Here is a 20,708-nt window from a genome sequence, read left to right on the forward strand (position 1 = left end):
TCTTATTTTGATTTCTATTTTTAGTATTTTTAAATTATCATTAATTTAATCTATCTTCCTTCTGTAAACTATAATTCTTATGGTATGAGCCTGAGTATAGTGACACGTACTTTTTCCTCTGTGTTGATCTGCACCTCTCAACTGTCCCTGATTTTTATTCAAATTTTAGCTCTGTCCCTCTTAATCCCTCCTAAAACTAGTGACTTTTGGAGGAAAGGTGGTGAATTACACTTAATGAATAATGACAATAATTAAGAGTTATAGATTTCTTTTACTTCGGAAAATATGTAGTAATTCATATGCTCTGATTCTGTCAATGTCTCAAGTTAAGAGCACTAATATTTTAAAAGTGTCCCTGACTGACCCTGATTTCTTCTGGATTTGTTTCTGATTTTATTGATATTTGTCCCTGATTGGTTGTGAGCTATGCATTTACTTTGACTCTATATGCATGTCCTGTAACTATGATTGTTTCTTTAGTGAAAAGTCTACATTTTCTTGCTAATATAAATTTAGTGTGCTGGAGCTTCTCTCCTCGGGCCTCCATTGAAAATGTGCTTTACCCATCTAGATAACAAAGTCAAATATCATTCATGCTCACTATGTTTATCAATCTTACTAAGTTCTGAATTTTGCTATGTACTCATTCTGTATATTACGTTGTTGATTAACAGTGATGTATTTTCTACTCTTTGAGTTAGGGTTGTAGTTGGAAAGGGTCAACAGACTACTCCACTTACTTGGTTAATAACTAGTAAAGAAATGAAGGTGCTAAAAATAATCAGAATTACTACATGTCCCAAAAGTCCTCAAACCAAAGTAACGTTCAAATGTCGTCACTAAAATTTCAGCCAATCAAGTTCTGTACGCGGAACAGCAAGGCGAGAGGAAGCTCCGTCATTAGTAGCTGGGGTTCGGAATAGGCAGTAGGTGGGGCGCCATATTGAAAGGAGTAAATTGTCTCTATCAAATTAAAGCATTCATATTTGTCAAAATGCTGTACCTCGAGGATTATTTAGAAAGTGAGTAACATGTCTAACAAAGTATATCCTGCTACCAGCTCTACTTTTGTATTATTTGCAGCGTGACCGTTTCCTTGTATTGTTTGCCAACGGCGGAGCATATGACTTTTTTTTCTTCTTTTGACAGTGATTGAACAGCTTCCCATGGATCTGCGCGACAGGTTTACGGAAATGCGAGAGATGGACCTTCAAGTTCAGAGTATGGAGAAACGTGTTTATGTTGTAGTGGAAGTAATTGCAAGTGCATGCTAGCCTTTTATTGATGATCGTTAATAATTTGCAGCATTGCATTCCTACTGTATTCTGCAGTTTAATAAATGAGAACTGGAACAGAACTGTAGTACTTTTGTAACTTTAAATAAGTTGCTCCATAAAGTTGTGGACTGTTGAGCTGTCATGAATGAATGGACTAGACGTTATGCTTTCGAAGATATTGCTGTAACAAACTTAAAGTGTTGGAATTTAGAGTTTGGAGGACTTGGGTAAGCAGAGGTAATGAAGACCGTGAATACAGAGAGAAATGTACATAGGCAAACACTGTACATCATATATGTTGTGTTTTTTGTTGTCTTATCATCTCCGTTACTTGCATGGTTTCATCTTTGCTAGACGCGTTGGATTGGAATTACGTTATGTTTTACTATTTCCGTGTACATTTAATTGTCAGCTGCCATTAATGCACATGTCTAGCTAACAGTAAAGAGAAAAAAAAGACTGCTGTCAACCTCTTAACTGCAGCATCAGGGATAGCACTGGAAGTAACTGTGCATACTGTGCATCCTGGTCTGTCTAATTTAAACAGTCACCACATTTTCTATAGTTCATAGGTTCGTACTAGGCTATCTGCCCTAGGGCATTTATAAGCCTAGCCAGAGTGTGTGTGGCTTACACCACCCCTTAGGATGAGAATACTACACCCATTTAGGGTTCAGTTTACTGTGCCTCTGTCTAGTAGTGACACAGAGATGACCCCCGGGGTAAACCTACGATCTCCCATCCACTCGTCAAGATTTCTCTTGAATAGAGTTAGTGCGGGGGCTCTGCCTAACATGGACTGGGATTCTGTTGCAGAGTGTAGGGAGCCTCTGGGTTATGAATCTGTCCCTCCAGCACATACTATTTATTTCTGTGTTGAGGTTCAAATCTCTTGCTCTCGTGGCTCTGATGGATTTGGATTTTTTGAGGTGGAGCATGTCCATTAATTCCGGATTGGACGTGGCCTTGTACGTCAGGCACAGATCACCTCTGAGTAGGCGGTATGCCACTGAATAGAGCTGGAGTTTCTTCAGCCGGGCAGCATATGACATGTTTGAGACCCTTTATCCTCTTGGTGAGGAACTTTTGGGGTCTTTCCAACTGCTACAAGTGTCTGGTAAGATGCATCCCAAATGGGGCATTGTACTCAATCATTGGCCTGATAAGCGAAGAGTACAGGGGCACAATGACCTCCCTTGATCTAGATGTGAATCCCTTCATGATAAGGTGGGCAATATAGAAGGTCTTCCGAACCACTTTGGCAATGTGAGTGTCAAATGAGAGGTTACTGTCAACTTGGGGCCCTAGGTCCCTGATTACCTCTTCTGTACTTAATGGATTACCACCTATGTGGTAATTTGTGGGTACCTTGTTTTTCCCAAAGGGTATGACTATACATTTTTTGGCGTTCAGCTTAAGGCCATGGCTCTGGCACCAATTATTCTATGAGGCCTCTCTGAAGGATGCTTGTGTCCGCTGGAGTATCAATTATGGTGCCCAGTTTGCAGTCATCTGCGAACTTTGTCAGCCACAATCCTCCTATGTTTGCCTGCACCTCGGAAAAATAAATGCCGAACAAGAGGGGTCCCAGGACTGAGCCCTGTGGGACACCGCTTGTGACCGGCTTAGAGTCTGACATGGCTCCAGCAACTCTGACCCTGTGGGTTCTGTCCTTGAGCCAGTTTGCAACCCATCTTGTGACATATGGGTTTACATTTAAGCTGGTGAGTTTGTCTATGATGCCCAAGTGGGGTATTGTGTCGAAGGCTTTTGCAAGGTCAAGGTAGGCTGTGTGAACTGCCTTACCCTCATCAATGGCCTTAGTGACTGTTTCAAAAAAGTCGACCAAGTTCAAAAGGCAGGATCTGCCCTTGACAAAGCCAAATTGGATAGGATCCAATGTCTGTAGGTCCCCAATGTCTTTGTTTATGAGTTCCATAATGATCCTCTCCATAGCTTTGCAGACCAGGCTCGTCAAGCTTATGGGGTGGTAATTTCCAGGGTCCGTAGAAGCACCGCCTTTGTGGAGTGGGACCACTGTTGCCGTACACCACTCTTTGGGTACGTATCCTGTAGTAAGGCTAAGATTAAACAGCAGCCTTATGTGTGGGTTTAGTTCCTCTTTGAGTTCATGTAGCACACAGCCCGGGACACCGTCCGGTCCCATTGACGCTGTGTTTTTAGCTTTAGAGAGGGCGGCACTCACCTCGGCATCTGAGATGTTAGGGAGGCTACACTCTGCTGGGATAGATATTTCTCCTTTTGGGGGGGAGGAGAAATTTGCACTGAACCTGTCTGCCAGAATGTTGGCAATGTCTGTGGGTTCAGTGTATTTTGTGTCATTTTGGACTAACTCTGAGCATATCTGGGAGTTTCCACCCAGGTTTCTAACATAGCTAAAGAAGGCCTTGTGATTGTCTTTTGTGTCTTTTGCGATTTTTCTCTCAAAGTTGGCCTTGGATGATTTTATGAGTGATCGTAGTTTTTTGCTAGTACTGATCAGAGATGCCTTCCCATTTAGGGATTTTGCTCTGTCATGTAGTAGCTTCCTCCTCCTGTTGTAAAGTTTGTTTATGGCTGGGGTCCACCAGACCGGGCGCCTGCCTTTGGGGGAATGGGTCTTGGTTTTATTTGGGATTGCATGATCCATGCATTCTTGAAGGTGCTCGTAGAAGGCATTTGTAAGGGATTCAGCAGTGTGGGTTGTGGTTTCCACTTGCCCAGAGGCCTTGAAGGATACCACTTAAGTCTTAAGAAGTGTGAAGTTGGCTTTTGAGAAGTTCTTCACTGTGGTCTTTTGTGCAGGGGGTGGGGGCGGGATGTGGATTTCCAGTGAGATTAATTTATGTTCTGATCTCACCAATGAGGGATATACTTCCGGTGTGGAGCATTTTGTCCCCATGTTTGTGATGATCAGGTCTAGTATATTATCTCCTCTTGTGGGAATGGTGACTAGTTGTTCCATCGCATTTGAGTTTATGAATTCTAGGAACCTTTGGGCTAGGGTGTTGGGGCTTGAGTAATGTTCCCAGTCTATGTTTGGGTAGTTGAAGTCTCCCAATATGATGGTATTTGGAGAGACATTCATACTCTCCAGTGTCTTCAGGAAGGCTGTGTGGGGTTCCTGGGTTTGAGAGGGTGGTCTGTAGCATGCTACAAACTGTAGGGCAGTTTTGCCTATGGTTTGTTGCACCTGGATGGTCTCCGATGCTTCGTGCGTTGCCACTAACCTGGAGGTGTGGGCATCTTTGATTAATATGGATACTCCCCCCTCCTTTTGTGGTTCGGTCCAGGTTTTGGGACCGGAAAGCATGATATGAGGTAAAACCTGATAGTGCTGGGGTGCTCTCTTGATGTAATAAACTTGGCATCTTCAGTATTTTTTTAAATATTTACATATCTTTATTATTAGGTTGCATATACATTTATATATGCGCGCAGATGACTTGCTAATTATTTCATGGTTGTCATTCTTACCATGTGGGTAATTGTAATCTATGAATTTTTCTGTGATTGTAAACATTACCATGATTGGGTAGCCTGCAGATTTGGACTTGTCACACTCTCAGTGGTGGAGCTGGTATTAGAAGCACTCATTAGTAGTGCACCAATTTAGTACAGTAAATTCATCATTTTTTTGGAGGGTGGTCCGGGTGATGGTAATTCTATATGTGCTGGTTTGATTTCTGGAGTTGCTTTGGTATAATGTGGTTTTCATAACATTTTGTCTAGGTATGCACATCTTTATTTCTTTTTGTTATGCTTCCGTCCATACATTCAGGCATTACTGACAAACTTGGCAAACTGAATGTAAACTCCTTTGTTGTAAGATGGGTTTCCAGTTGTCTGACAACCGGACATGCACTATCAAACTGGGTGACTCCACATCAACCAGCAGACCTGTTATCAGCAGGGTAACACAGGGGTCAGTGCTGGGGCCCTTACTGTTTTTATTTTTATTTATTTAACATTTGTTAACAGGGAAAGTCCAACTTGGAAGGAGCCAATTTTCAGTGGAGGCCCAGGGAGAAATGCTCAAGACGCATGTCTTTGTAAACGTGGGAGGAAACCAGAGCACCCGGAGGAAACCGGAGCACCCAGAGGAAACCCACATGAGCACAGGGAGGACATGCAGACTCCGTACAGAAGGCACCCCTGCCGAGAATCGAACCAGAGAACCTCATGCTGTGAGGCAACAATGTTACTACTGCACCACTGCTCCATCCTTGTCAAGTATATACTTCTCAGCTGCTCAGGTCAAAACTAAGGGATTGTGGCTAACCAAGTTTGCAGATGACTATAAACTAGGTGCAATCATTGAATCCCCAAATAATGTCAGTATACTCCAGGAGGGTCTCATGCAGACCAACAACTGGTGTATGAGTCATGGTCTCAAACTGAATGCAAAGAAATGCATTATCATTCCCTTTGCCACAAGTGGTGTCCCTTCACACTGTCAAATCAACTACAATACCCTAAGTACCCACGAAGTGGTAAGGGACCTGGGGTCATTAGTTGACTGCAACCTTAACTTTGATCACCATTTCTCTACTGTAGTAAGGAAGACTTTCTATGTAGCACACTTGGATTAGTAAAGGCATCATTTCAAGGGAAAAAAGGGGTTATAACCCTTCTATACTCAGCACTTATCAGGCCCATAATTGAGTGCAACTCCCTGTTCGGCATGTACCATACAAAGCACCTGCAGCAATTGGAGAGACCTCAGAGGTTTGGATTTTGGGTGACTTTAACTACCCATCCATTGACTGGGTAAATTACTCGTGCTCAAACTCACTTGCCCAAAGGTTCCTTGACTTTATTAACTCCAGTGCCCTGGACCAGCTGGTTGACACTCCCACAAGGGGTGCCAACATCCTGGATCTGGTGCTTACCAATGTGATGGGCCACTGTAGCACCCCAGTGTGAGGTCCTCCCTGGTGAGATCTGACCACAAATCAGTCTCATTTGAAGTAACTTGTCACACCTGACCCCCCTCCCCCAAGCAGCAACTAAAGTAAAAAACTTCTCCAAAGCAGATTATGACCTTTTACGGGATGGTATAGATAGTTTCACTGCACTTCATTCCTCAGGTGGAACTGCCAGCTATGCTCTACACCACTGCTTTATACTAACACCTGTATACCTGCACTGACTCAGCCATACTGGGTAGGACCAAAATAAGTTGCTCCAGGAAGAGCAAACTTGCCTGATGGACAACTGCCATTATCAGGCTTTACAATAAGAGGAAGAGATTGCTGTGTAAGAAGTCCTCCAAAGCAAACAAGTTCAAATTAGCTTTCTCAACAAAGAACAACTGTAAGACTTTCTATAGTTACATCGGTAACCTAAAAGGAAAGGCCCAGATTTGTGCTGAACTGGTAGTTAATGATACCACATATACTGAGCCTGTGCACATGGCTAACTTGTTGGCCGACAGTTTTCTGTGAAAACTTCACTCCCCTGTCCTCACCACATGTACCCCGTGACATCCCTACCACCTCTGCCTTACCTTGTATCTCTAAAGAGCAGGTTGTAAATGCCCTCTGTAAGGCCAAAAACACAGCATCTGTGGGACCTGATAACATCTCAGGCTCCGTCCTTCATGGGCTTCAAGATGAATTGGCAACACCATTGGGTACTCTTTTCAATCATAGTTTTAAGCACTGGATTCATACCAACTGAATGGAAAACAGTCAGCATTATTCCCTTGCACAAAGTTGGTGCTTCCACTGACCCCGGGAGCTGTAGACCTTTTAGACTGATTAGCCTTGTCTGCAAGGCCATGGAGCGAATCATCATGGACCTTATCAACACGGAATTAGGTAATCTCCAAACACTTGACCCTACTCAGTTTGGATTTGTCAAAGGGAGATCAGTCACCAAAGCCCTGGTGGAAGGGAAATTGTGAATACAGCGTACCTGGACTTAGCCACTCAAGCATCATTGACAAACTCACCCAACTAGGCATCAGCCCTTATAACATTAGATGGGTCGCTAACTGGCTCGCTGATAGCACTCGTATAGTCAAAATAGGGGAATCCACCTCCAACAGCAGACCTTTAACTAGTGGTGTTCCACAGGGATCAGCCCTGTGACATCTACTGTTTGCAGTCTGTTTCTCTTTAGTACAAGCAAAAACTAAAGGTCTGTGGCTGATTTTCTGATGACCGCAAACTGGGAGCCATCCAAATTATGTCAGCATCCTACAAGAGGGTCTTGCACAAACAAATCATTGGTGCCAAAGTCATGGCCTTAAACTCAATGCAAAAAAAATGTATTGTCATTCCTTTCGGTAAAAGTGATGTTCCTGCTAACTACCACATCAACAGCAACACCTTAAGTACGCAGTCAATGGTGAGAGACCTGGGCACATAGGTTGACAGCAACCTTACCTTTGACTACCATGGCTCCACGGTGGTAAGAAGGGTATTCTGTATTGCTCATCTCATAAGTAAGGGCATTGCCTCTAGAAAATAGAAGTTATAACTTCCCTGTACTCTTCCCTATTCAGGCCAATAATGAGTGCAACACCCCTTTTGGTATGTACCTTTCCAAATATCTGCAGCAATTGGAGAAATCCCAAAGGTTCCTCACTAGGAAAATTCAAGGTCTTCAGCAACTGTCCTATGGGGATCATCTGAAATCAGTCAATTTATTCTGTTTCATACAGACTATTCAGAGGTGATCTTTGCCTTTCATACAAGGCAATCTCTGACCCTGCTTTAATGCTGCATATTCATAAGTCATATGGTACACAGGTTACTTGTAAAGACCTTAACCTGGTATGTAAAATTAATAAAATCTGCTGGAGGGACAGATTTTCCTCCCTGACGTTACCACACTTTTAGAACAGACTCCCACTTCATGCCAAACAGAGTACTTCTTTGGCCCTCTTCAAACGCAATCTGGACGACTGGATAAGTAACCGTAAATTCACCCTGGGGCTTCCACCTGTGTCCCTCTTGGACAGGGGCAATATGTGCTGATCATGGAAGTAAGGGTAAGAACTTGGCTAGGCTTGTAAGGGCCTTAGGGTCATTAGCCTAGTAACTTTCTATGATCCTAACAAAGAAGATCAATGGCTCCAGCACGTGCCTTACTCAGACTGACTAATGTCACTGTCACTGCACTCCAAATTGTATAGACTACTTAGGGGAGACTTATTTCTAGCGTACAGAGCAATCAAAGACCCAAACCTAATTAACTTGCTGCATATCCGTAAATCAAACGGGACTAGGGCTGGCCATTCCAGGGACCTGAATTTGGCCTGAGACTTGAATAGAACATGCTGGAGGGACAAATTTCTCTCCTAGCAATTGCCGCATCTTTGGAACAGGCAACCAGTTCATGTGAAACCGAGCACTTCTATTACACTGTTCAAAAGGAACCTCGATGAGTGGATGGGGCATCATAAATTCTGACCAGGGATAGTGCCCACAACCCTGCTGGACATGGGCAGTCATCACTAAATGCAATCTTTGGTATTGACTAGCATTTCTATAGTATTACATTGAGATGAAACGGCTAGGCTTAAAATGACCTCCGAGCTGAATAGCTTGTAATCTGCTATGATCTCATGTGCTCAATGAGGTTCTGGAAATGTGCGTTGATAGTTTTGCTTGCTGCTGTTTCTGAGCACAGTTAGTGCACACAGTTATCATCATCCTTTCAGAGCCTAGATCCTTGTCCGGTTGTAGCTGAACTATAGATGGGCTGCTTTGTGAGCACAAATGTTTACTTTATGTCACTTTGATTATTTACATAAGTGCCAAAAACATAGTTGTGTTCATCTTCAGGTTTACTTTCTACTCAAGTTCAAAAAAAAAATCACAACACTGTAATTTTTAGTTTAAAAGTTTGGGGGGCATTACATAGCGTTATGTGTTTCTACTGTATGTAACTGAGTTTGATTATTTCCTTATACATAATCGAATATCTTGACTGCAACTTGATTTCTTGATCCAGGTCTATATATAATCCATGTGAAACTGTGCTTTGTTTTTGCTGCTGGCTGTCATGCTACTGTTTGTTAGGAGTTTGTCACTGGAAGTATGTTTTTCTTGTCTTGACTTCATAAAAGTGGCCTTTGATACAGTCATTTTTACATTTGTCTTAGGGGTGTTCATAAACAGTGTATGCACTGGCTTACATTGTGCAAACCATTGTTTGTACATGGTCCAGACATCAGCACAATTTTAATCTTTCTAATGTGTTACCATGCACAGACTGCCCTCGGCAGCAGTGTTTATCTGAGGTTTCCGGAAACTAAATTGCTGCAGTCCATGTATTCCATACTACAGCGTACAGTTCTTATTTTATCTTGTTCACTGCCACCTGCCTTTTTGAGCTTGCTGTTGATGTTGTAGCTGCTAACTCTTCTTGCCCTTTAGAATATTACATGCATGTATTGCTGCTGCTTGTCTATGGCTGCAGCAGATAGAGACTGCAAGACGGCTAAATGTGTATGTCTAGAGACAGTGCTTGCAGATAGTGCCCCTATCAGTTCTGGAGCTGTATGTTAGTGGCACTGGTCGCATGATCTTTTTCCATATCTTGGTGATTCTAGGATGTCTGCTGCACTAACAGAACAAGCAGCTTATGTTTACATTGTGTGGTTTGCCGACAGGCCAGTATATCATTGTATGGGATGAAGGAGGACTGATGCAGCAGACTCGGTGGCATGTGTTAAGAGGTGGTAATAGATAATGGTAAGCACAGTTGGTGGTGTCAAGGTGAAAAAGGACGTCCTACAGAAGCAAAGCTTATGAATATTCAGAGTTACGGATTGGTGTCTGCAGTGTAGGACATGAGATAGTGCAGTGTCTTTTGTTTACAGAATGCAAGTCTAAAACTGTAATGTTTGGGTTGAATGACTTTATCCTTGTCCTAGCAGAGAGACCACCAGCACATTGTGTTACACACTTCTCATTAGGCTGTTTTGTGCAAAATACTTCATTTATGGTCTGCTGTTGTCAGTTACCTGTGTGTTGCTGATCAGGATGCTAGCTTTTAATGGCCGTTTGAGTTTATACTTCATGCTTATTTTCTTCTGTTGGCCTGTTGTTTTCCTGTATTCCCTTTGACCCTTGTTCGTAACTTAAAATCACTTATCAAATTGCACGTTGTCATAGTCATTTCTGAATCCATTACCTTCTCTTCTTTGTTTCTCTCTCTCTTTTGTTTTGTTCCATTTTTCTCTGTTGCAAGAATTGCTGAATTTCCAACCTTTCTTTTTCCTGCTGTGCAATCTTCTCTTTAGGCCAGGAATAGGAACATTCGTGTTCCTTCACTTTTCAATTCACCAGGCTACCCAGTAGCTTTTCTCCCAGCTTGCTTTTCTTGTTGCCAGTAGAGGCGTAAGGGTGGCAGTTTTCCACCAAATCTTTGTTTCATTCTACAGCTGTAGTACTGTAACATTATTTGTGTACTTTTAACGCATAAAGTTTGATGCCTTGTGATACTTTAATTGACAAGTTTCTGAAATCCTTTGAGGGTTCTTTAATGTGCAAGTGTGCTTTGTTGCTGTGTGTTCAGGCCACAGATGAGCAACTCCCTCATCTGTTCTCAACCCAGAAACACTTAAAACAGATAGAGGAAGTTACCACTGTTAATGTATTTGTTGCTGTATAGATGATTATACAATTTATAGTTCTTTGGTTGTTCACATGCTGACAGGATGAAAGTGCATGCATAAAATCCTGACAAAGCTTGTTAGTTACCTAGAATTGAAATAATCCATTCATTCAGTATAGTTTTTTGCTTATGGCTACTGGCCGAATGTACCTTTTTAGAATCCAGAGAAGCATTGGTGAGCAGACATAGAATCTGAAGACAGGGACTGCTTTGCCCGATTTAAGTTCCTTTACCTGTGACATAATTTGTAGATTGTTTTTAATGAATTTTTTCACTCTCTGCTTTTGTTTTTTTGCATTTATTCCTTGAGTTTGTTATTGTTTTATGATTCTACCACTTCACATTTTAATCCTCAGTTCATCCAGGACGCTCCCTATGAAGTAATACTTCCTTGTATTTTTGCAGCATCTGCTTTTGTTACATGCAAGAGTCCTATATTTGGCTCTTTTTATATATATATATATATATATATATATATATACATATACATACACAAAATGGTATTCGCATACATTCAGTGTATTCTTTTAATATATTAATATGTAAGGGCTCCAGAATTGAACACAGTAATGCAGATAGGACCTAAGTAATTGTCTATGGGTTCATAGGTTCATACTAGGCTATCTGCCATAGGGCATTTATAAGCCATTTTAAATTAATTTTGCTATGCCCTTTTTTGAGGTTAGTATACTGTGCCTCTGTCTAACAGTGACACAGAAGTGATACCCGGGGTAAACCTACGATCTCCCATCCACTCATCAAGATTCCTCTTGAAGAGAGTCAATGAGGGACTCTGCCTAACCTGGACTGGGATTTTATTCCAGAGTGAAGGGAGCCTCTGGGTTATGAATCTGTCCCTCCAGCATGTCCTATTTATTTCAGTGCTGAGGTTCAAGTCTCTCGAGCGTGTAGCTCGATGGGATTTGGATTTTTTGAGGTGCAGCATGTCCCTTAATTCCGGGTTGGACATGGCTTTATATGTCAGGCACCGGTCGCCTCTGAGCAGGCGGTATGCCACTGAGTAGAGCTGGAGTTTCTTTAACCGGGCAGCATATGGCATCTGAGCAATTTGATCCTCTTGGTGAGGTACTTTTGGGGTCTTTCCAGTTGCTGCAGGTGTTTGGTAAGGTACATTCCAAAAGGGGCATTGTACTCAATTATGGGCCTGATGAGGGATGAGTAAAGAGGCACGATGACCTCCCCTAATCTGGATGTGAATCCCTTCATGATTAGGTGGGCTATATAAAATGTTTTTCTAACCACTTTGGCCACGTGGTTGTCAAATGAGAGATTGCTATCAACTTGGGTCCCCAGGTCCCTAATTACTTCTTCTGTACTTAATGGATTACTACCTATGTGGTAATTTGTGGGCACTTTGTTTTTGCCAAATGGGATGACTATACACTTTTTGGCGTTTAGCTTGAGGCCATGGCTCTGGCACCAGTTGTCTGTTTCTATGAGGCCCTTTTGGAGGATGCTTGCGTCAGCTGGAGAGTCGATTATGGCGCCCAGTTTGCAGTCATCTGCGAACTTGGTCAGCCACAGTCCTTCTGTGTTGGCCTGTACCTCCGAGAAATATATACCGAACAAGAGAGGTCCCAGGACTGAGCCTTGTGAGGCGCCACTTGTAACTGGTTTGGAGTCTGACATGGCTCCAGCAATTCTAACCATGTGGGTTCTGTCCTTGAACCAGTTTGCAACCCATCTAGTGACATAGGGGTTTATATTTAAGCTGGTGAGCTTATCTATAATGCCCGAGTGGGGTATTGTATCGAAGGCTTTTACGAGGTCCAGGTAGGCTGTGTGGACCACCTTCCCTTCGTCAGTGGCCTTGGTGACTGTTTCAAAGAAGTCGACCATGTTTAAGAGGCAGGATCTGCCCTTAACAAAGCCGAACTGGGTAGGATCCAGTGTCTGTAGGTCCCCAATATTTTTATTTATGAGGTCCATGATGATCCTTTCCATAGCTTTGCAGACCAAGCTAGTCAGGCTTATGGGGCGATAGTTTCCAGGGTCCGTTGAGGCACTACCTTTGTGGACAGGGACCACTGTTGCTGTACGCCACTCTTTGGGTACATATCCTGTAGTAAGGCTGAGATTGAACAGTAGTTTTATGTTTGGGTTTAGCTCGTCTTGGAGTTCATGTACACTGTCTGGTCCCATTGATGCTGTGTTTTTTGCTTTGGAGAGGGCGGCTCTTACCTGAGCATCTGAAATGTCAGGGGGGCAGCACTCTGCTGGGATAGATATTTGCCCTTTTGGTGGGGAGGGGGGGGGAGAAGTTTGCGCTGAACCTGTCATCTAGGATGTTGGCAATGTCTGTGGGTTCTGTGTATTTTTTGTCATTTTGGACTAATTCTGAGCATATCTGGGAATTCCCACCCAGGTTCCTAACATAACTAAAGAAAGCCTTGTGATTATCCGTAGTGTCCTGTGCAATTTTTCTCTCGAAGCTGACCTTAGAGTGCCCTTAGTTTTTTGCTAATACTGATCAGAGATGCCTTCCCTTTTTGGGATTTTGCTCTGTCATGTAGTAGCTTCCTCCTTCTATTGTATAGTTCGTTTATGGCTGGGGTCCACCAGACAGGACGTCTGCCTTTGGAGGATTGGGTCTTGGTTTTATTTGGGATTGCATGATCCATGCATTCCTGAAGGTGTTCATAGAATGCATTTATAAAGGATTCTGCGGTCTGGGCTGTATTTTCCACAGGCCCGGGGGCTTTGAAGGATTCCACCTCAGTTTTGAGGCTTGTGAAATTTGCTTTAGAGAAGTTTTTCACTGTGGTTTTCTGGGCAGGGGGTGGGGTCGGGATGTGAATATCCAGTGAGATCAGTTTATGGTCTGATCTTACCAGTGAGGGATACACTTCTGGTCTGGAGCATAGAGTCCCCATGTTGGTGATGATCAGGTCCAGTATGTTTTCCCCTCTTGTGGGAGTGGTAACAAGTTGTTCCATAGCATTTGAGTTTATGAATTCTAGAAACCTTTGGGCTAGCGTGTTGGAGCTAGAGTAATGCTCCCAGTCTATGTTTGGGTAGTAGAAGTCGCCCAATATAATAGTGTTTGGAGAGACCTTCATATTTTCCAGTGTTCTCAGGAAGGCCGAGTGGGTTCCTGGGTTTGGGAGGGTGGTCTGTAGCAGGCTATAAACTGGAAGGCAGTTTTACCCACTGTTAGTTGCACATGGATAGTCTCTGATGCTTCATGCTTTGCCACCAACCTGGAGGTGTGGGTATCTTTGATGAATATCGATACTCCCCCTCCTTTTGTGGTTCAGTCCAAGTTTTGGGGCCGAAAAGCATGAGGTATAACCTGGTAGTGCTGTGGTGCTCTCGGGAGCCCTGAACCAGGTTTCTGTTACTGCACAGATATCGATGTTCTCCATGCTAAGGAGAGTTTTGCGTGTGTGCATCTTGAGGTTTAGACTTCTGGCATTGAGTAGCATTACTCTTAGTTTCTTAACCCTTGTGATACCTATGGAGGTGGGTTTGTCTTTTGAGCCTTGCCTAAAAAAGGCACTATGGGGGTAGCAAGAGCCTTTGCCAATATCCGAAAGCCCAGGGGTGACAAGTGCAAGCTGTCCCTAGCGAAGCATCGTGGCTTGTCGAGCATGTCATCCCAGGCTGACAGGCATTGGATCCCCTTTGAATGACACAAATACTTAAGCCAATTGTTGAAATTGATCATCTTGTCTTCATATTGTGGCATCATTCTTGGTGAGGGTAAGATGCTACTCAAGGTCAGGGTCATACCGGCCTGGGCTACATGCTCAGAGAGCTCCTCTATGTCTCTCTTCATGTAGTCCAGGGAGGTACGTCTCGGGTCATTCACACCAGCATGGACAATGACTGAGTCATATTTGTACTTGCCTTGGAGCGACCTGAGTGCTTGTGTTATGTGGCGGATCCTAGTGCCCGACAGGCTGCTCACCGTGACCTTCTCCTTGTTCAGCCTGGTGAGCGGGTCGTCAGTGTGCCTGATGATAGAGTCACCTATTACAAGTGTATCAGGTGTGTTGTTTAGCCTTAAGGGCTGTGACTGTTTGGCACACTGGCTTTGTGAGATGTGTGTTGCACGTGTTTTGTTTTGGGGGTAGCGGTTGCTTGTGTGTCTGCTTTGGAGGTCTCTGCTGCTTAGGCAGATCTTTATTTAGAGCCTCCGAGTATGTTTTTGTGTGATTATGTGTTTGGTTTGCTGTCGTGGTAGGTCTATGTGAGACTGGAATTGTAGTGAGTGTGGTTTCCTTCTCCTCCTGACTGGTTATGCCATTACTGAGTTAAGAGAGCTTAGCCTCCAGTTTGGCTATATGGTTGCATCTCTCACATGTGTTGGAATTTGTTGGGAGGAGGAGAGGGTTGTCTGTGTACATGAGGCAGTTGTAACATTGCCTCAGGATTCCCAGATTCACCAGCTGGACCGGAGAGGAGATTGACAACTGACCTTTGGACATGCTAGAATAATATTGGGAATTCCTTTATAATTGAAAACAAGGGCCAATGGGGAGTGAGGGTGTAGTGCTTTTAATTTTTAGTGCTGACATATAATTGCTTTAGTGAGCAAGTGCCAGGTAACTTAAGTGCAATGTGTTACAGGTAACTTAAATGCAAAAATGGCAAACAGTAACTTTCTTTCAAGTGAAACAAGGAAATAAGTACAGTAAGCAATGCAGATATCACTAGGGATCCACAGAAGCGCTGAGAAGCCGCGTTTTAGGTGGAGTTAGCGTTGCAGGGAAATAACAAGCAAACAACAAGCATACAAACAAAGCTAGATTCAGCAGGCCTGGATCTAGTCTATGCTACAGCAAACAAGGTGTACCAATTTCAGTAAGAAACAGTTCAAATATGCAGGCACTATAAACCTTTAACCAGAAATTCCCAGCTCAGAAGGGCAGAGTCCAGCCTGTCCTCCCACAAGAGTGCAGACCACGAACCTTCTTAATGTAAAATAACTGGCCTGAAGCCCAAGTGCTTAAACCAGAACTAATACACTAAGAATAACAGACACTGAGCTCTCTATGATACATTCCTTTTTGCCACTTCTTTGAATGTTTCCAAGTGGATTACCTTTTGAATGTTTCCCAGTAGATTACCTGCTTTCCTTTAGTATAGCTGCAGCCAGGAACCTTTCTTCATTTGCCTTTGTAGAACTTTCCCTTTCAACTTTGTACTGCTTTCTTAGATTTCTACTTCTGTTACACATTTTTATGCTAAGCTGCTTTATGTTGGACAATGCCTGCAAATTTACAGAAACATTTCCTATTCTTTCTAAAGCATTTGTATCAGCACTGTTGCCGAACTTTTTTTTCTTGGTTATGATTGAATGCTGTTGTCACAGAGGACAATCCACAAGCAAATGTGACAGGTACCTATAATTGATGTAAAATTCCTACCACTGTGGAAGTGTGACTGTTCCTTGCCATACCTTGATAACTAGAAGTTGCTTTGTGCAGCTTTCTCTTCTGATGTTCTTGTCTCTTTTTTTTATTCAGCTAAAAAGATATCTATTGGAAAGTTGGATCCAGCCACTAGGGTGTTCCTCTTGTCACTAATAGCCAAGTCTGGCAAAGACAACCCCCACTCTTGGATTATGTCTTTTAAGGCATGTATCTCAAGAAGTTCACCTCAAGAAAGTAGAAAAACAAAAAGGTCATGAGGTGACATTTGACATTGTGATTCTTCATAGTACGTGGAACTTTGCTTTGATACTTTTTTAAAATTTTTGTAAAGAAATGTAAGTGTCAGAGTACAAAGTGAAAGCAGTAAAACACTTAGTGCTGCCACACTTAAAGTGGCCAGAATGTAAACGTCTCTCATGATTTACTACATGCTTCACTGTACCACCCATTTTATGAAACAGTGAAGTAAAGTACAGCTTTTAATATTATTTTAACTTCCTGCTGCTGCTCTTTGGTGGTATTGGCCTGTACGTAACCGTTGTCTTTTTCCTTAAATGTAAAGCATAGTCATAACGCTTCATTTTAATATTATTTTAACTTCCTGCTGCTGCTCTTTGGTGGTATTGGCCTGTACGTAACCGTTCTTTTTCCTTAAATGTAAAGCATAGTCATAACGCTTCATGTGCTACACATTTAGTCTTGCATTAGCCAGTCATGTTCATTATAATTCCAGTTCTTATGCAAAATACTTTACTACCAAGTTCCATGCACAGTGAAATAGCTGCATAAATACATCTGTCTCTTAGAAATAAGTACATTGCCAATTTTTATAATAAACCACTGTGGTGGAACTCTAATGTAAACAGGTAAAAAAAAAATCCTCATTACATGAAAATATTCATCTAACTGTTAAGGCAAAAATGTTCTTGCTAAACTAAATGAGGAACTCCAGATTCTGATCAAATAATCAAAAGACAGATATGAGGCTAGCCACCTATGTGAAATATAATTATAAAGTGTTTGTTCTATGTTAAAAACCTCAGAAACAAAACCCAACACCACTCGGAGCTAATAATTTGAACCTCTTGCTCAGTCCTCAGAGGGCATAGCCAGTCTACTAGCAGATTAATTAAGCTAAGATTTTGCATACCTACAACATTCCCAGATCCAATAACTTGCACCAGCATTCCTCCAAATATTCCAAAAGTAAGTCCTGAAAGTACTAACCAAGGCCAAGAACACTGCTTCTGTAGAGCCAGGTAACATACCAGGATGCCTAATGACTGACCTAAAACAAGATCTTTCATATCTCCTACACCAATTATTTAACACCTGTCTCAACAGACTATGTGCCAAATGAATGGAAGACAGCAGCACTCATGGCCTTACACAGTGGTAAGCCACACCTGATCCAAGAAATTATCAGCCCATAGGTCTGAATGGCTATGGAAAGGATCATTAAGGCATTAATCAATGATGATGCCAGGCTGCAAACCCTTGACCCAAACCAGTATGGCTTTGTCAAGTCAGATCCTATCTACTCAACCTGGTCGACTTCAGAAAGGTGACTAAAACAACAAATGATGGAAAGTGAGTATACATGATGTAAAAGTGAGTAAACATCACATTTCTAGATCTCACTAAGGCATTCAGTGTTATTTCAAGCTCTGTTACTGTTAATAAACACTCCCAACTAAATGTCTATCCTAGTGTAACCTGGTGGATAGCAAACTGGTTCAGAAATAAAACCTGTGAAATTAGGGTGGCTTCATCTTCGCCAAAAGATCAGAAGCTATTGGTCTATTCCAGGGTTCAGTCCTGGGGCCACTCCTCTTTGGCATTTACTTCTCCGAAATCAAAGACAATGTTAAGGGCTTATGGCTGACCAGGTTTGCAGAAAACGAATCTAGTTGCCATTGTTGACACTGTAGAGAACACTAAGATCCTCCTAGGGTCTTTCATAGGAAGTTACTAGGATATTGGCCCTACTAGGATATTGGCCCTGAGGCCCTTATAAGCCTTGACAAGAGTTTAGCCCATGTGTAGACAAATCAGCACCTGATGGCCCTGTCCAACACGGGTAGAATCCCAGGGATGTATTTTCTATTTCCCATCCAGTTATCCAGGTTGAGCTTAAAACAAATATCTGGTGTCAAAATCATGGACTAAATCCAAATGCCAAAAAACATATAATGGTATCCTTCGGCAAGCACAGCATCCCCTGCACTTATCAAATTGATAACACACCCCTGAAAATGTATCCAGTAGTCCCAGACCTGTGTGGACAGTGAACTGTCCTTCAGTCACCATGTATTCACGGTTATAAAAATGCAGCTTTTGAGTAGCTGTATGGTGGCCAGGGATGCATTCATTCCCCTGTTTTCAGCACGGTCACGGAGTATAATGCCCTTTGACATGTATTTGTCCAAGCAACGGACAGAACTTAAACGTCCACTACATTTTCTCAACAAGAAAATCAAGGGTCTAAATCATAGGCACTACACTTTTGGCTTTTCTCAGTTGGGGGTCGCCACAGCAGAACTCAGGTCCGTTAATGATTGGCAGTAAATTCTTACGTGCCGAGTTGCCGTTCCTGACGCACGACCTTCAACGAAGGTACGCCCATTCATGCATGTCTCCACACAGAAAACGCTCTAGCTGAGAATCGAACAGGACAACGTCTTACTGTGAGGCAACAACGCTACCGCAGCACCACCACATAGGCACTACACTAATAGTTTCAAAACCTGTCCCTTTTCTTAGTATCCTACAGGATGCTGAGGAGTGACCTCTGCGTCGCATACAGAGCCTCAGCAGATCCTGTCCTCCTAGACCTTGTGTGTGTGTGTGTGTGTGTGTGTGTGTGTGTGTGTGTGTGTATGTATGTATGTATATATATATATATATATATATATTTAAATATGTATACACACACATATATATCTAAATACGTGTGTAGAGATATATACCTATAGATAATGCATGTGTGTGTAAGATTAAATAATGAATGGTTGAGATGTTTAATTGTTTAATGAGCAACACAAAAAATATCGACCAGTTGTTATAGTGACATCTCAACAGAACAACACATAGTACATCCAAAAAGGAAATTTCTTTTTCTACTACCCCTAGTCCTTCTGCACATTCAGCTCATGTTATCTGAATAATGTTAGTGTCATGGCAGGGGCTTTTTATAAGGTAAGCTGCACTTCAGGGTTAGAGGCAGGGTCAGGGTTAGCACACATTATTGTGGTGGAGAAAGGGCTCTTCGCCTTTGCTATTATTCTTTGGTAAGGGAGCCTATCCCTCTCGTAATCCAAACAGTTCTTTTGCTTTATCCCATTCTCTCTGTCTTAGTCCCTCCCTTGGGGAATTTGCTGGCAGTACGTTTAATTCCTTGTTTAACTTCCTTCACATGCTTCCACCTTTTCTTGCTTATTGTATATCCCCTTATTTGGGAACCCTATCTGAAAATTTTATTTGTTATTTATCTAGGATAGAGCACTGATCTAGGTGGAAAATGTTCACGCTTAGCCTGTGAAAAAGTTAATATACAGTAACAGGAGACCAGCAGTTTACAGAACAGAGTGCAAATACTGTATTAAACATTATGACAGCGTTATGGAAGGCTGTCTGACACACAAATTCTCGTCTGTTCCAACCCCTCACTGTCTTATTTTTCATGTACTGTCTCCTATTGTACTGTTCTACATGACTTTTTTTTTTCATCCAGCAGTTGTTTTCAGTAAACCAATTTCCTGCTGTCTCTGGTAGTCCCCCCTTGCCTCTTAAGCATATCATCTGATGTTGTAAATTTTTGTTCATTCATTACAGATAGGTCCTCTTTTCCATCCTCGAACCGATACGGCCGTTTCACAGCTCGCCCAAGCCAAAATTCACAGCTAAGAACTTACCTACAATGCCCATCTCCTAGATACTCCAGATCTTGTTTGCCGCGTTCCTCGTCAGACGTGTTGGCCATCTCTCTCAAAGCTAAGTTATAATTGTTGATTTTATGACACTTTTTCTTCTAAATTACTAAATTTTTAGTCAAGTTAGCTTTTTCCTCACTGTCTCCTATAACCTAGGCCTATTTCCTACCCTTTTCCTTGGTAAGTTAATTTTTTTATCCTTTTTGTTACTGTTCCTCTCTCCTGTCCCAGCTCCAGTCTTTGACAGGCCTTCCCTTTTCACTTGTACTCCTTAACATAACATCACTGGTATTTTCTTCCTTGTTTTTTCTATAGTATAGCATTGTTTTCTTACCATGTCAGACAAAGCTAACTTGGGTTTTAAACAGTGTTACAAGTGTGGACGTAAGATGCCCAACTCAGATACACATATCAGTTGTGTGTACTGTTTGGGCGTGGATCATATTAAAGCTGATTGTGACATTTGT

General features: G+C 42.3%; 1 protein-coding gene across 1 annotated transcript in view; it reads left to right on the forward strand.

Annotated features, from left to right (window-relative positions):
- Positions 1-889: 889 nt before the first annotated feature.
- The window catches only part of ING3 (inhibitor of growth family member 3), a 671,267-nt gene continuing 651,448 nt past the window's right edge, over positions 890-20,708 (forward strand). The window contains exons 1-2 of the mRNA XM_044088740.1: positions 890-1,022; positions 1,150-1,221. Of these exons, the coding sequence (XP_043944675.1) occupies positions 995-1,022; positions 1,150-1,221 (100 nt within the window). The 5' untranslated portion in view covers positions 890-994. The remainder of the gene's footprint in view (positions 1,023-1,149; positions 1,222-20,708) is intronic.

This window comes from Protopterus annectens, chromosome 11.part0, assembly GCF_019279795.1.
Source record: "Protopterus annectens isolate FY-2018-M chromosome 11.part0, PAN1.0, whole genome shotgun sequence".
Taxonomy (NCBI): domain Eukaryota; kingdom Metazoa; phylum Chordata; order Ceratodontiformes; family Protopteridae; genus Protopterus; species Protopterus annectens.